Source organism: Rhinolophus sinicus, linkage group LG11, assembly GCF_036562045.2.
Source record: "Rhinolophus sinicus isolate RSC01 linkage group LG11, ASM3656204v1, whole genome shotgun sequence".
NCBI lineage: Eukaryota > Metazoa > Chordata > Mammalia > Chiroptera > Rhinolophidae > Rhinolophus > Rhinolophus sinicus.
The window spans coordinates 19,635,345-19,651,704 of NC_133760.1; the positions used below are offsets into that span (position 1 = coordinate 19,635,345).

Below are 16,360 nucleotides of genomic sequence, written 5' to 3' on the forward strand. Positions count from 1 at the left end.
ACAGACACCTGGAGCCCCTCGGCCTCACGGAGGGACATGCCGATACCCCGCCTACGGACAGGGGCACCTGACAGCCCAGGGGGTTGTGCCACTGCCTGTGGAGACTCTGGGCCACCTGGTTCCTGCCCAGGCTCTCCTCCCTCCACCCCACCCTCATTAGTCTCTGTGTTAGCCTCTTTTCTAAGCGCTGGGGGGTGAGCGAGACTGCGGGAGCATGGGGGGCCCAGGTGGGCCAGCACCAGGGAGGCCATCCACAATTAGCAGCCTAACCCCCTGGGGCCGGGCTGTCACTCGCCAGCCAGAGCACTCGATCGATCGATCAATTCCTGACCACGCACTGCCAATTAGTGAGCGGCTGCCCCCACGGTCGTCCGCACAGCGGCTGCAGCGGAAGGGCCGTGATCACTGTAATTAACTGGAGGCATGCGGCAGGAGTCAGTGGGCGCGTGTGGATTGGAGATGACAAGAGGCAGAGTGCTCAGTGTCACCTCTGTTGTCTGACCTCGCGGATTAGCGCCCGAGGCCACCCGGGCACATGTAATTAACAGCTGAGACCCCAAAGTTGCTGCAAGGGGAGTAGAGTGAGACCTGAAAATAAAACTGCAACACTGCAGCAGCCCTGCCAGCTCTCCCAGAGGTGCACGGAACCAGCCATGCAAACAATCATTAAGCACTAACTGCATGCCCTTAACAAGGCCCACCCCCATCTGGGACACTGCAGTGGGTAGACGGGGCAAAGATCGGTTGAAGTTATATGAAAGCCCTTGTCCACCCCGGGCAAGACCCTGCACCGAGTCAGGCTGCCTCAGTTGGGGGAGTGACAGAGAGCAGAGGACGGCGACCATTTGATGTTGTTTTTCTAAAAAAGGACCCTTGGGACACCTTCCTGACACGCCTGCTATGTGGCTGGGCCCTGCCCAGAGCTTTGCAGGGATGGAGGGGGTGGCACCACAGGGACAGCTCGGGTGCCAGCAGGAGGCAGCTGCTACAGATTTGCAAGTGAGCAACCGAGCCACAGGGGTCCCTCCCCAGCTGAGCTTTGCCCCAGTGCAGGTAGTGACTGGGGACCCACGGTGACAGGCAGGCCTAAGCCCAGAGAATCTTGTGCGCTCTGTTCACCTGGGTCCCTCTGCTCTCTCCATTTTTCTGCATTTGTTCTATCCCATGTCATCCTGAATTGCTCTCTGGGTCAACCTTGCACAGTGAGAACTGTGTCAGGCCACCATGACTCCGAGGGACATCATGACTCTGGCTGGCACTGGAGGACCCTGGGGTGAGCGAGCCCTCAGCCTGGTGTGGATGGCATTCCCACTGGGAGGGACAGCATCCCACAGACTGGCATCTCTCCAGGCTGCTCCTCCACCCTCCCCATTTCCAACCAGGACGTGGGAACCCAGGCTGGTAGACTTGTGCCATTTGGACCCAGAAAGGAATCTGGCTGTTGATCAGTCCCACCCTTTTGCTTGCGAGACCCAGAGTGGCCATGGGACCAGCAAGAAGCCTCCCAGCCAGCAGGCAGTCAAGTGGGACAGAGCCTGGACTGTCCCAAGGGAACAGAAACAGTGGACCCTGAATGGAAGTCCAACCTGTGTCTGATGGGGACGGGGTAGGGAACCCTCTGGACTCCCTGCAGGCCAGGCAGGGACAGCCAGGTACACAGCACACGCAGGGCTGCCCTTGGTCCAGCACAACTGCAGGAAGGACCCACCGCACGGGGACTCTCCTGCCTGCCATCAGCTAGAGCTTCTCCACAGGGGACATAGGAGCCCCTACTCCACTCGATTTACTGTCACTAAATGCAAATCAGTAGAGCTGAGATGCAGGTCTTTATTATGAAAAGCATTTCCAGGGGCTGATGACTTGTTGAGCAGGGCTGGGGAGAGGGGCGGGTTCCCACATCTGATGGGCAATGCTGCCGTGTCAGGGTGCATGAGGAGCTGAGAGGAGGCACCCCGAGAGAGGTGGGGGAAGTGGGAGCAAAGAGGAAGAGAGGGGAGACAGGAAGGGGCTTTGAGGGTTGACAGGGAAAGTCACCACTGTTGTCGCAGCAGTACGGCCCGTGGAGGCCCTGTGGTCCAAACAGCCACTGTTCTGGTCACTTGCACTGTGGCCACCCAGCTTTCTCTCCCACCTGCCTACTGCTGAGAGCACGCTCAGCTCCCAGGCATGACTGCTGCCCCTTTCCAGGGCCTTACTCTCCTCCAGCGCTGGCCTCCCTTGCCAACCTGCCTCCAGAATCCCGGCCTAGCAGACAGAGGAGGGAGAGGCATGGAGGGCACCCCCGCCCGAGCTCACACCTGCGCAGAGACAGATGGGGCTGCAGACACCCACAGGGAGACGCCGCCTTGCCAAGCTCCGCCAGCCGCATGGCTGACACACACACGCGGCAAGCATGCCAGGCGGGATCTTTTCTCCTCTCATTTGTTTTGCTGCTGTCTTTGAAAGAGGCAGATTTCAGGTGGTGGCAGAACAGGAGAGCCCCCGCCTCGCGCAGGCTGGCTGCATGATGGCTGCACTGGTAGGCCGAGTCACACCTCCAACCTCAACAGCAGGCGGGACGATCCCCAGTCTCCCTGGGACTCAGGGAAGGGACCTTGGTTCCAGGAAGCTCCAGGAGCCTGAAGGTAACCAGAGCCGTCTGCAAAGCCAGTGACAAGATAAGGAGGGCAGCCAGCAGACAGCCGCTGGGGAAGGAAGCCAGGCGGGGGCCAGTGTTTAGGGCTCTAGACCTGAATGAGAGCTAGCAATTCAAGTCCAGCTGCCACCATCACACCCTTGTGAACCTCCCTGTGTGGTCTAAAGAAAGCTGGGGAAGCTCAGTCATTTCTCACAGGTGACAAAAATGGTACCTGTGCTCTGTGCGGATGTCAGCTTGGTGAGGCCGCTCGGCCACCCCATAGGGCTCCAGGGGGCAATATCACACACCCGACATGCTCCACTGGGAGGATTGGATGCGGGATTTGAAAGGGTTCATGTGGCTTCAGAGCCCCCCCTGCTCCCTCTACCCAGTACCGAGTCTAGCACCCTAGCTACGGAGAAGGCCCCCAGCCCCAGCTGCCCAAGGTGACCCCAAGCCACACAGCCCAGGCCCCCTCACTGGGCACTGGAAGCATGTGCTGTGACCAGCAGCCTCTGGAAGCAGCAGGCAAGACACACAGGGACAAAAGCCGATCCCAGTTAAGATCGCCCATGTGTCCCCAGGGGTGAGGGGACTGCTCCAGCCCTGGCGTCTCAAGTGTCTTCCTCGAGCGGCTGAGGACATGGCAGGCTCCCTCCCTGTGCCACGGCCCACGCCCCTCAGCACCCCCTCAGCAGACGGGGGCTGTGGCCCCATGGGAGTCGCCTGTTTCAACGAGGAGGCAAGCAGATTGCCACACAGCTTGTGAGAACCGCCGCCTGGCAGCAGCCCCTGCTCCATCACACGCAGGGATGGTGGGAGACACAGGCTCCCCGACTTGCCCTCTGTGAGGGGGCAGAGGGAAAAGATCGGGCTAGGGCGTCTCCTAGGGCAGGCCAAGCAGCGGTCAGACTCCAGCCAGGGCCAGGCGGGCATGAAGCATGAACCATATCGTCTCACACCCTCACTGAGTCATTCAACAAGCACCTCCAAGCCCACGGATGATTTGGGGATACTCGACATGCCCTGCAAGCCCTAGAGGAGGGTGGGTGGCTCAGAAGTCACAACCTGCCCCAGGACAGCAGGTCTCGGGGCTCCTAGGCTAAGACTCATTCCAAGGCCCAAGCTGGAGCTTCAGATGCCTGTGGGAGGGAACTCAATGTCTCTCCAGAAGAGGTTCTGGTGAGGGGACTGGCAGAGTGGGGAGGCCAGGCCAAGCGGAGCTGGCCTAGCAGCTTCTGAGGGAGGGCCGAGTGGCCCAGGGGGACATCACTTTGGTGGGCAGGGGAGTGGAGGAGGGACTCCAGCAGATGACAGATGCCAGGTCACCCCCTGTGTGATGCTTCAGTTCAAGGTGAGGCTGGCCCACTGGCCTGTCACTGAGGTACACCCCATGGGTGTACCGGGACCAACTTAAGGTCAGACTCACATCTGCAGCCCAAGGCTCCTTCCAGAATATTGTGTAGATTTGGTCACTCCCTGGGCCTTCTTTCTCTCCAGGAGTAAAGGCAAGGGACTGGGTAATGGAGAGAGGCTGCCCTGGGCCTGGATGCACCCCATGCTATTGGGACAGACAGGAGCAGCCGTGGAGGAGGCAGTGGCTGACCCCCAGCCCACACGGGCCGGGTTCCCTCCCGAAGTTGAGCCCAATTTGGCCAGCCCAAGACCCAGTACGCTGCTGTCTGTATCCAGGAGCGCCCCTACTCTCTACCCATGGAAACACTTCCTTCCCAGGCTCCCCCCCAGGGAGGGCCCTCAAGCCCCCGGCTGGGCTGCTGGGGAATGAGGAGGGGCAGAGGTGGTGGTGGTGGTCTTAGTGTTGGGTGGGGGTGGCCGTGGTTAGGGCAGAGGGGGGTGATGGCGTTGGTGGCCCTCATTCAGGACACACAGCAGCTGTGCCTGGTGCTAGTGTGTTCTCACTGAATCATCAAAATCGATGAGGCAGAGACATTATTCTCATCCTGAGAAAAGACGGAAACTCAAAGAGGTAAAGTGACGTGCCCAGGTCACATAGCCAGGACGTCAACCAGAATCCGCCAGCGCCCAAGTGAGCACCTGCCCCGGGGCAGGTAAAGGGTCAGGCGGTCCCGGCATCTCTGCTGTACACAGTCCCTCCAGGCGCGACTGGGCACCTCTAGCCCACCAGACCCCCAGGGACAGACGCCTGGCCCCACTGGCCACAGGGGACTGAGCAGGGCGGTTTGGCCGCAACGAAAAGAGCGGATCTCGGCACATCAAGAAACAAAAAAACTCCCTGCTGAGGGCCAACTTTGGTTCTCTCTCTCCTCTCCTCCACAGCCTTCCTCTGGGTAGAGCAGGCGATACAGCACGCGGCTAATTGCCTCTGAATTGAATTTTTAAACTGCACCCTTGGGACACGGCATGAGAAAAGACATTATTAGGCCAAGAAGCAGAGGGGACAGTGTGGTCCATGGCTCAAAATAAGATGCGACATCCACAGTGGGGCAGGGTGTGAGGATGGGGTAGAGAGAGTCAAAGGTGAGCCAGAGACGCATCCTGAGCAAAAACAGGTACCCAGGCAGTGTGTGGTTCACAATGCCAGAGCCGGGCTCAGGGCCGTCAGTCCAGCTTTCCACGAGGCCTGCTCAGGGGGGCGGCTGCAGCCTCGCCTCTGCCACCTCCTCCCTGTGTAGGTCTAGAAGCTGCTCTGGCTCCAGCTGAACCTCTGCTCATAGGGATGGGGCTGTTGGAAGTAGGCCATGGGGACCTGGGCCACCTTAGTTCCCAGGTGCTGAGATGCTGGCATCTCTAGGGGCATGAGATACTTTCACCCCATTGTCCTTGGGGTGGGGGGGACCTTGCAGAGACGGGGCTTGGCCCACCTGGAAGGGAGGACTTCAGTACAGGCCCTGGCTCCCTTTCTACAGGGAGGTAGACATGGATGCCAAGAGGGGCAGGAGGCAGTGGAATCCTGGGACATGGGTCCATGGAGTTGGCACCCTGCCCCTCTGCCACTTATGATGGAGCATGCCGGCAAGCTTGAAGCTCAGTTTTGTCCAACAGCAAAAAAAGACAGAGAACAGGCCAGGGCTACACTGAGAATGTGGGGGGAGCCTGCCCGGTACCCGCCAGGTGCTCAATAAAGGGTCACTGCTGTGATTAAGGAAGGGAGAGCCCTTGCTGGGTCTGCCGCCTTCTCTCACACCTGGTGACAGGTGTGCGGTTCCATCGGGCCACAAGGTTGATCAGTCACCAGAAGGAATGAAATCCTGACAGGCTGCGTTGTAGATGGACCTGGAAACGTCAGGCTGAGCACAGGAAGCCAGTCACACGTGCCGTGTGACCCCACAGAAGTGGGATGTGCAGAACAGCAAACCCAGGGACAGACAGCAGAGCATGGCCATGGGGCTCAGGGACAGGGGAGGGAGTGACTGCTAGTGCGTCTGGGGCTTCTTTTAGGGATGATGAAAATGTTCTGGAATTAGTGGTGACGATTGTACAACTGTGAATACACTAAAAACCACTGAATTGTACTCTTATAAAAGGTGAATTTTATGGCACGTGAATTCTATCTTTAAAAATTAACAAGTAAAAGTCTGAGAGCCTTCATCTTCCCCACACCCCCCAGGGAGGCACAGACTACCCAGGGCTCCCTGTGCCGCTGCGGTGGGTGCTAGGGTCGAGGGGGGCTCCTCCCCTGCCAGGACCACCCTCTCAGGCTTCTCAGCCTAACTCGGGCTCTGCACGTCCACTCGGACAGGTCGAAGCAGCAGCGGCAGCAGCAGCAAGGGGCCCAGGGAACAGCCTCACCAGCAGCGTGAGCTCAGGCTCATGACCCGACCTGAGCCTGAGCGTCTCCATTTGTACAACCTGGGCTACGCGCCAGTTCTACAGACAGTGGAGACGGCAACACCTGAGTTGGGATGACTCAGTGAGAAAAACGGGGTGTGGTCCAGAGGACGCTCCAGAGAGAAACTGAGCATCTCCTCATTTCTTCAAACCAAGGCCCGACTGGGGCTGAGCAGACAGAGAACCGAAAACGGAGCTCACTGCCATGGCGTCAAACTCTCCCCACTGCTCGTGGTCTCATACTTTGCTCGTGGCCGCCGGAGCCAGAGACACGGTGACAAGACCCAGGCACATACACAGCAGAACTCGAGTATCAGGGTATCCCAGGTCCACATACATCCACAGTCCACCGACGCTGAACCCCTCAAACCCCAGCTTTCTCATCAGAATGAAGGGGACAACCTCAGGTGAGCCAGCAGCGGATGCCATGCTGTGACAGCTGGAAGAGCTCAGGGCCAGCAACACTCAGCCCTCTCCACTCTCTCCCAACCCTTCCTAGGGCGTCACGCAAAACATCCTGGTCGCAACCACAGGGCCTGACCCCCGCCAGTAGCACACTTTGTTCCTGGCCAACAAGGCCCAGCAGCTTCTGGAACACTGTCTGCCTCCTGGCCCATCACTCAAGCCAGACACTGGGTCAGCCTCGGGCATCGGAGACAAAGGGCCACCGAGGCAGCTCCTGCTCTGTGCCCACAGCCTGTGCATGAGTCCATGTCTGCAAACTTCCCCACTGCCTGTCTCAGCAAGGAGGGACACGTGCCCTTTCACTGCCACATCCTCTGCAGATGTGGGGTGTCACCCCAGGACTCAAGCCCAGTGGGCTGGGAGTGGACACAGCTGCTTGATGAAGCCTTGACACTTGGGGTGACTCAGCCCAGGCGGAACCAGCATCCTCCCACATGCTGACAGATGTACTGACAGGCGCTTTGAAAGCTGTGCCAGCCCCTTTTCTTTGCCTTCTGGAAGGCTAAGAGAGAAGACAGCCAAAGCAGGTTGCTGCCGGGCAAATTCTGCTCCAGGAGCTTCTCATTGGCTCTAAGGAGACCCCCACGCCTCGATTCCAGCCCTGGTTCCCACTGTGTGAGCTTCTCCCAGGGTGCTCTGCAGCCAGCCCAGGCTGCCTGGTCGAGGGCCTCAGTCAGTGGGCCAGGGCAGGGGCTCAGCAGGCCCTCTGCCTCCTCCAGGCATCTGCTCTGCAGCTGCCTGGCGTGTTGTGGTCCCGAGCAGTACGGCCTCCTGACACCTGTAGCCTATTGCTCAATGGCGGCCGGCGTCCCCATGGGAGCATGGAGAGTGAGGAGGGGCGTACATGCACGGACGTGCAGTTGGTGGGCAGCCACACTCTGCCCAAGTCGACCGAGCAGCCCACAGCAGGCGGACATAACACCAGGTGCCAGTGGTCCTCCCTCCTGGGCCAATGTCTCTCCCTGCCCGTCAATTCTAAGCTGATTTCCCTCACACCTCCTCCTCCATCCAACAACCAGGGAGCAGAAAGAGCCTGGGGAAGAGGCGAGAGTCTGAAATCAGAAGACCCCCCCCCCCCAGACAAGGCAAACGTCTGTTCCACTGAGGCTGCAGAGCAAGTATTCCCTGGGTGCCCCCGACGGCCCTGGAGCCCGCACGCCAGGCCCTGAACCTTTGCGGCGAGGCAGACAGCGGGCAGAATCACTCAGGGTACCCGCTTCCTCTGCCCTGGAGTCACCCCCCTCCCTGCCTCCCAGCAGCAAGTCCAGAGCGTGTCTGAGGCCTGCATCCAAATCTGCAGGGACCCAAGTCTCCGGGTAGCTCCAACCACACACTGATCCCCACCCCTACTCGTCCAGCCAGCAGCCCTTGACCAGGACTAACATGGGCAGCGAGATGGTCACCCCAAGAAGTGCCCAAAGCCGGAGGTATAGAGATACTCAAGGGAAGACTGAAGCTCAGAGAGGGTCAGTATTTAGCCAAAGTCACACAGCACGTCACTGCCCAAATGACAAGAGGAGCCAGGACTCTGTACCTCTGTCTATGCCACCATCCAATTCCTGTCTCCAGGAGAGAGGCAGGGGTGGGCTGAGCTGCCGCAGGGATCTCCACTCCAGGATCATTCGAGCTTCCAGAGAAAACTGTGTTCTCTGCCACTCTGGAGGGCACGTCAGAGCCTGGAGCCACTGGGCTCTCAGGAAACAAGCCACCTGGGGAATGGGCTGCCCGGGAGCAGCCTGGGAGGGGGGTCAGGGTACAGAACGCCCTCCGCAGCCGCTAGGGTTCCTGTGGCCCAGCACGTACACCCTCCTCACCATGGGCCACTGGGTACATGTCCCCACTGCCGATAGCACCATGGTGGCTTCTGGAGCCAAGAAAGGACAGAGGTGGGGGACAGAACAGAAGCAGAAGCCAAGCAAAGGTGCCAGGGCTGGGGGGGACTTGCTGGCCAGGCAGGGTCCAGGAGGGCCCGAAGTTCAGACTGTGCTGCCCCACCACACAGAACCAGAACGAGAGAACCAAGAGCCGATGAGAACACATGTGAGCACGTGGGTGGGACCCCCACTCCTGCTCGTGGGGACCAGCTGCTTCCTGGGCTGCACCCCGCTCCTCTCAGGAGCTGAGAGTTCTGGTGGGATGGCAGGGACTCCTCTCCCTCCCTTGGCCACGGCCTGGTGGGCGCCTCTTACCTCTGGGCTCCTCCGCCTGTTTGGCGAGCTTGCGCAGCGCGGCGGCAAAGCTGGAGGACGGCGCAGCCTGGGCCGACAGCGCGCTGCTGGTGGCAGGGCTGCCGCTGGGCACCAGGGCGCCATTGAGCGGCGAGGGGGTGAGGGGGTTGACGGTGGCGGTGGTCCTGGTCGCGGTGGAAAGCATTCCTAGTGAAGGGGACTTGGGCTCATGGCTCATGCCTGAAACAGGAAGAGAAGAACCAGAGGTCACCCAGAGAGCAGGAGGCCAGCACCAGAGCAAGGTCCGGGGACCCGGGGGTCCAGGCAGCAGGCAGCATGCAGGGAGTGGGAGCCGCTTGGGCAGGCAAAGCAGACAGAGCCAGCACTGCAGAGAGAACAAGCTATGAACCCAGAGTCCAGAGAGCATCCCTGAGGGTCCAAGGGCACCGCACCCCCCCACCCTCTTGGATCAATAATTGAACCATGTTGTACTCAGGACCCCAGTGATTCCAGAGGCCCAATGGTTAGGTCCACACAATCCTACAATCTCTCCGGGGCTGCGGAGCAGGCGAGGGAGAACCTGAAAGCATCTCCTACAGGGCGTGGGGGTGAGAGACTGAGGCACGAGGCACGGGGCCAGCATTCTCACAGCAAAGAGAAGAACGCCAGCAGAAAGGAAAAGGGCCAAACTAACAATGATAACGAAGACAGGCAGGGCGCAGCTCACGGTTAACACACGTTTCTGCCAGGCCTCTGGCACAGCGTCAGTGAGGCTGGCACTGTGACTATCCCCATTGTAAAGAAAAGGAAATGGAGGCTTACACCCAGGAGCTGACCCAGGCAGGCTGGCCGGGAGCCCTTGTCTGCTGCCACCACACCCTCCTGAGCACCAAAGTACCCAGGGACCCCAGCTGGTCTCCAGCTGAGAAGGCACCACCTCAGAGGGCAGCCTGTGGGAGCCAGGCGGCGTCCGCCCTGAGGGAGCCATGGGGGACAGACCACAGCAGCCGCTAACCTTGTCAGGGGCCCTCACCAGGTGCCAACCCGGCCTGGACAGGCTCAAGAGTCAAAACTGCAGAACTAACCGTCACTGGCGGGGAAAACCCCCTTCTCACTAGGGGCCAAGGTCAGGTGGAAATGGTCGAGGAGAAGCAGCCTGCCAGGGTGACATCACACGCCATGGGGCAGGACTCGGCCGCCTTCCGGGAAGCCCCCAGCCTTTCAAGTCCTACCCAAGTGTCAGCGCGAAGGCTGAACCCCTCCCCGCCCCATGTGCCGAATCAATAAAGGTCCAGCTCTGTCTTGGGCAAGCGGTGCCATAAATAAGTTTTCTATGAATATTTCGTGTCCTCTCAGGGCCACTTGCCCGGACTGGGTCCATGCTCCCTCGCCCTGGTGCATTGGAGGAGAGTAAATCAAGGCTGGTGGCCTCGTATAGCTGGCAGGGGCAACAGGTCATGCGCAGGGAGAAGCAAATTAACTTCCAAACTCCCAGACGGAGACCGGGAAATGCCATGTTATCTGGGGAGGGGTCCTTAGAGTCATGGGGGGAGGAGGCCTACAATCACAGAAAACCCAGGAACACAACAGGGCAGGGACGTGGGCTTCCCACAGGGAGGCGTGGGCCACCGCCCCAGGCTGTGGCCCCCACCCCAAGAAGCTCTGCAGCCCCATAGCCCACCTCACCTCTGGGATTCCTCCTCCAGTCCAAACAGGTCTGACTGGAACCTGCTTCAGGGGCCTAGCCCTCAGAACTAGCCAGGAGAGGCCATGGGTCCCAAATGCATGTCCCAGACCCCAAGTGCCAGAGGCTCAGGCTGTGCTGGTGCCACTGCGCTCCTGCCGGGCAGGAAAAGAAATCTTGGGGGCGAGGGCTGGGTGCATGGCGGCAGTAGTGGGAGGGGGGGTCTGGAGCATAAAAGACAATATTGAGGCAGGCACAAGCTTGAGGGCACACCATTCTCTCGGGAGAGAGTTTGTACCTCGGGAACAAAGGACCCCCACAAAAGCCCCTGCGCCCACGGCCGGCAGGCTGGCCTCCCAGCTGCCGGCCGGTCACGTGGGCAGCAGTGCCCACAAGCAGCAGCCCCACTGAGCAGCAGAGGCACCGACCCGAGGCTGACCTCTGGGGTCCTCCTCTTTCTGGAAGGGTGAGGCGGGGGGAGAGGGGAGGGGAGGGAGCCACATGTCCACAACCACCTCAAGCCCAGCAGAGAAACCCAAGAACTGGGGGCACATGGGGTCCCCACCCCGGCAGCCTGATTGCTAGAAAATGCAGGTTTCTGACAACAGTCCTTTCTCAGCCAACCTGGCACCCGGCCAGCCACGTGAGGACCGCTGAGCACAAGCAGCTCAGCTCCAGGCTGCCATCGGCACCCTCTCCTCCTCCCGTGGACAGCAGGACAGCACGGACAGAGAGGATGGGAGCTGTGGGTGAGGCCACAGAGTGGGCAGAAAGCAGGGGCTTGGAAGTCAGGGCTCAGGACTGACTTGGCTGGCTGCCAGGCGCCTGGGGCTTTCATCGCTCTGCAGCCTCTAATTGTGTGACCTTCGGCGAGTGAACTTCACCTCCCTGACTCTGAGCCTTGGTCTCCGTGTGTGTAAAATGAGGATACGGAGACCTCGTGAGATTAATCCCTTAGGGACTTACGGCGCTAATGTATGCACGGGGCTTCAGAGCAAGGTCAGCCAGTCGGCGACTGGGGCAGAAACCCAGGTGCGGAAGGGTGAGTAGCCTGGCCAAGGCCACACAGGTCGGGCTCAGCAAACGGGGACACACGTCACCCGATGTGTGCTGCCCACCTCACCTAGGGCTGTAAGGGGAAGAGGCAACGCACGTGTCAGAAGGCTGGGGGCTGCTTGGGGTGATCACCCCGACACCCCGCCTGGTAGCCCTCCCTGCTGCTGCCTTCCCCAGGCCGGGGGGACAGCCAGGCCTGGCCTGGCACGCACACCTTGGGCAAGGGGCCACCTTCATGTCCCTGTGCAGGCAGCAGTGGCAGCTGGTGAAGGTTGACATACAGGATACCCTGGGATAGAGGGGACCAGAGCTCTCGTCCTGCTGCCTGCAGGGGACACCCGAGGACGTGTCCCCACACACAGGAGCTGATGCAGATAGTCCGCAAGTCCTCGGCGTCCTGCTCGGCACCCACACTCACTGGGCTGTTGGTTTTTTGTTTGTATTTTTTGGGGAGAGGGGTGGGAGAGATACAAAGTGGCATCTGATAGAGGTCTGTCCTTGTGGGGACCCAGGCCGGGCAACGTGCACCAGGTCCTGGTGGTCCTGACAAGTTGCTCAGAGACAGGTGTCACACTACAAGGGGCTGCCCAGGAGATGAGGTGTGTGAGGAGAGACCCCGGGGCTCCCTCACCCAGGGAGCATCTAAGCAGTCCTCAAAGGTCATTCGGATTTTCGGGTGATCTCTCAGATTAGCGTGGGAGAGGCCACAGTGGCAGAGACATCACCTACCGCCGCCCCCCACCCTGTGCCAAGTCTTCACGGTCTCAGACAATCCTGGGAGGCCAGCAGGGCATGGTGGGGAAACTGAAGCCAGGAGCTGTTCAAAGACGAGTCAAGGTCATCCAGATGGTTCAAGGCCACACAGTTAAGCAGCACAACATCTATGACGTGAACTCTGTCTCCTGGGGTTCAAGACACAGCGTTCTTACCGCTCATTATACCACCTGCCCCATCCGACGCCTAACCCTGAAACCCACGCCGAAAGACGTCCACACACACACACAGAGTTGCAATGCATTTAACTACAGTAGCTCCCCGCTTACACTGTTTCGCTTTCCAAGGTTTCTGTTACCTGCGGTCAACCAAGGTCTCTCCAAACATTAAATGGAAAATTCCAGAAATAAACAATTCTTACGTTTTAAACTGTGGTGGTTGCATCGCGTGATGAAATCTCACGCTGACCCACTCCGTCCCGCCCGGGAAGTGAATCATCCCTCAGCCCAGCGTCCACTCCGTGTACGCTCCCTGCCTGTTAGTCACTCAGTAGCCATCTCGATGGTCACATCTACTGCTGCGGGATCTCAGTGCTTAGATTCGACTAACCTTTGTTTTACTAAATAATGACCCCAACATGCAACAGTAGTGATGCTGGCAATTGGAATACACCAAAGAGAAGCTGTAAAGTATATGTACATATAGGAAAAAACACATACAAAGGGTTCAGTACTAGCCATGGTTTCAGGCATCCACTGAGGGTCTTGGAATGTATCCTCTATGGATGGGGGGGGGGCGGACAGGGGGGAGGGCTATTGTATACAGTGGTTTAAAAAAATATGTCCATAAAGTCTTTGTTACTCAGCCCTTAAAAAGGTGGAGACAATCCTCTTTCCTTGAATGTGGGCCAAACTTATTGACTCACTTCTAATAAACAGAATACAGCGGAAGTGAGGGTGTGTAACTTCCGAGGAGAGGTTATCAAAGGTACCATGCCACTTCCTTCTCTGGGATCACTTGAACTGAGGGTAGTCAGCTACCATGCTGTGAGAATGCTCAAGCAGCCTGTGGAGAATCCCGTATTTCAGGGAACCGATACCCCCAGCCCACAGCCGTGTGAAAGCGCCATCTTGGCAGCTGCTCGTCCGGCCCCAGTTAAGCCTTCAGATGAGACGGCAGCCCTATAATAGCTCAATTACAGCCTCATCAGAGACTCTTGAGCCAGAACCACCCAGCTGAGCCGCTCATGAATCCCTGAACATTTAAGGTGGGATAGTTATGCAGCATCAGACAGTCACCGCATGTTTGACTGATCAAGACCCACCCGTCCCAATCTCCCTCCCCTTATGTCCCTTCTTAAAGTCTAAGAAGTTCAACCATTTGCGAAGAAGTACTCTGTGCCTTTTACCCAGAGTCCCCCAAATGAACCTATGGGATGCCATTAACACCCCCTCCGTTACCCCCATTCCTTAAAGAGCTGGACACCTCTCTTTAAATCCCGACAACCCTTCAACAAACATCTCTGTGCCCATTCTACGGATGGGGAGGGCAGGCTTGGATCCCAGGGCTGACAGAGGGTCAGCAGCAGGACCGAGTTCCCTGAACATAGTACCTATGTCCTGTTTACATAAAGCTGGTCAGGGCCCAGATCCAGACGTATTCTGGGGCTGCGGGAGGGGAGCCAGCTCGGCCGTGCCCCTGGCCCACACCGTTCCAGGGAGGAGGAATACGGAAGTGAGGACAGGCTATGTAATTGTTGCACCTCCCAGGGACCGGTCCCCGAGGCTCACGGAGCAGATGTGAGGTCACTGCCTAGTGGCCGTGTGACAGGCTGGCCAGCTGGCTTCCCGAGTGGACATGCTGTGACTGCCAGCTGCCAGTGCTGGGCAGGATGGCACAGAAGTGCTAGATAGGCAGGTGGCAGCCACAGGGCAAATCCCAGGCCAGACCCCAAAATCTCACACACCCCTGAAGGCCAGTAGTGGGTGTCTTCAGGTGGCTGCAAGAGGAGCAAATCTTTTTTATCCTTTTCACCTCTCGTATGTTTCAGTGTCTCCGCACTGAACCAGATTTTCAAAAAAGGAGGGCCCTCAAAGAGATGGAAACTTGCCTGAATGAAGCTGGCATGGCCAACAGAAACATGGGGGCGTTCCCTCAGACCAGGGCCTCCTGCCAACTAGGTGCAGAAGCCAAGGGAACTGGGGTGTCCCTGCTGGGGTGCCCCAAACCCAAATCCCCATACAAAGCCCCGAGCCCCGGCGACCAGGTTCCCCGTGGGCAGGTCCTTCTGCCTCCTACTGCGCTCCTTGGAGGGGCCACCAGCTATCACCATCAAGCTGCCGCTGGCATCCAAACAGTGACATCCCTCCTCCCCTCCCACTGAGCCCGCCCCCTCCCTCCTCAGACAAAGCCTGGCACCTGCTCCCCAGACCCTGCCAGTAGCCTGCAGCCCCATGTACAGCCCCCTTGGGTTGCTGGGGGTCCCCCAAAGCCAGCCTCCCTGCCGTGGTGTTAGTCGTGGGCTCCAGGAGCTGAGAGCCAGGAAAGCTGCTCTGCTGATGTCAGGTCACTTAAAATAGAATTCCAAATGAGCAGCTTCATTAGGGGAGTCTAAAATTAGCATTCCTCTTCAGCATGTGTGCATCAGGAGGGCCCACGGGGGAGGGGCGGCAAGGGGTCCTCGGAACACCGCAGTCTGGGGTGGCGGCTCCCTCACACCTAGGACAGAGGCCAAACTGGGGGGACCCAGAGACCCTGTAAAGGGTCACCCTGGACCTGCTGTAGATTGGCACAGCTTTCAAGAACCCTCCACCCCTGCCTCACCCCTAAGTAGTCACAGGAGGGGAAGGTCTCCTAGGACAGTCTGCTGCTCTTGACCCCCGCCCCAGGCCCTGCCCAGAAAGGAGGACTTGGGCCCCTCATGCACAGGTGCTCTCTGGCTGAGGCCACAGCACAGCACTGTGGCTGTGGAGGCCTAGGATGGGTGGCGGGGAGCTAGGGGGAGGCCCCTACACCCCCAGGAGGCCCCGGGGTGCCTACTCCCCCTGCCCTCATTAGAGAGGTATTTATTAACTTCTGTGCTCCTGGCCATTGACTGAATTCTTGTCTACATTATCAGCTCATGTAAATTCATTATCCTAACAGCTGGGAATAAGCTCCGCTGCGTGAAGGCCAATGATGGATGAGGGCTAGGGGGCTGGGGGCGGCAAGGGGAGGCGGGGATGGGCTCCCTCTCTGCGTTGTACAAGCTCTCCTGCCATGTTTGACTCAGCAGGAGGATAAGCCGGTCCTGTGGCCTCCTGGCCTTCTCATTTGCATCACAGGCTGCTGTCCTCTGGACAGAGCCTCCTGCCCCCATCAGCTGTCCCCTCCACCCCCCGGGAGAAAAGAGCCAGCACAGCTAGACCCCAAGAGGTGAAATCCAACAGCTCCCAGGCCCGCCTCAAGCCAAGAGACCAGGACCCTCTGAGCCGCAGCTTTCCGCCCCCTGGGCCCTTCCAGGACTGACCCGACAGTGCCTGAAGCCCACGCGCTTTGCCAGTGGCTGAGTGCAGGGAGAGAGGAAAAGCCACCGGGCTAACAGCTCCCACAAAGTGACCTGACCCCGCCATTCCACAGAGGATGAGGGTCTGGAGAAGCAGAGATGGCCCAACCTGTCCAAGAACCCAGGTGAGGCCCTCACCTTTCCTGCTGCTTCTACATACGCAGTGTAGTATCTTTGATCAATACTTTTTCTCTCCTCTGCCTGGGTTTCTAATATGGCCAGAAGCGGCACAAAGCTTAAAAAAAAAAAAGAAAAAGCAAGAAAGATCCAAGTGTGAGGGGCGGGCCTGGCTGGGGCGCCCA

General features: G+C 58.9%; 1 protein-coding gene across 5 annotated transcripts in view; it reads right to left on the reverse strand.

Moving 5' to 3' along the window:
- The window catches only part of GSE1 (Gse1 coiled-coil protein), a 419,721-nt gene that overhangs the window by 28,434 nt on the left and 374,927 nt on the right, over positions 1 to 16,360 (reverse strand). For 4 of the 5 annotated variants that reach the window (XM_019747104.2, XM_019747103.2, XM_019747105.2 and 1 more), the window contains exon 3: positions 9,082 to 9,300. The exons of the other annotated variant lie outside the window; for it this stretch is intronic. In XM_019747104.2, the coding sequence (XP_019602663.2) occupies positions 9,082 to 9,300 (219 nt within the window). The remainder of the gene's footprint in view (positions 1 to 9,081; positions 9,301 to 16,360) is intronic. 5 annotated transcript variants of the gene reach the window in all.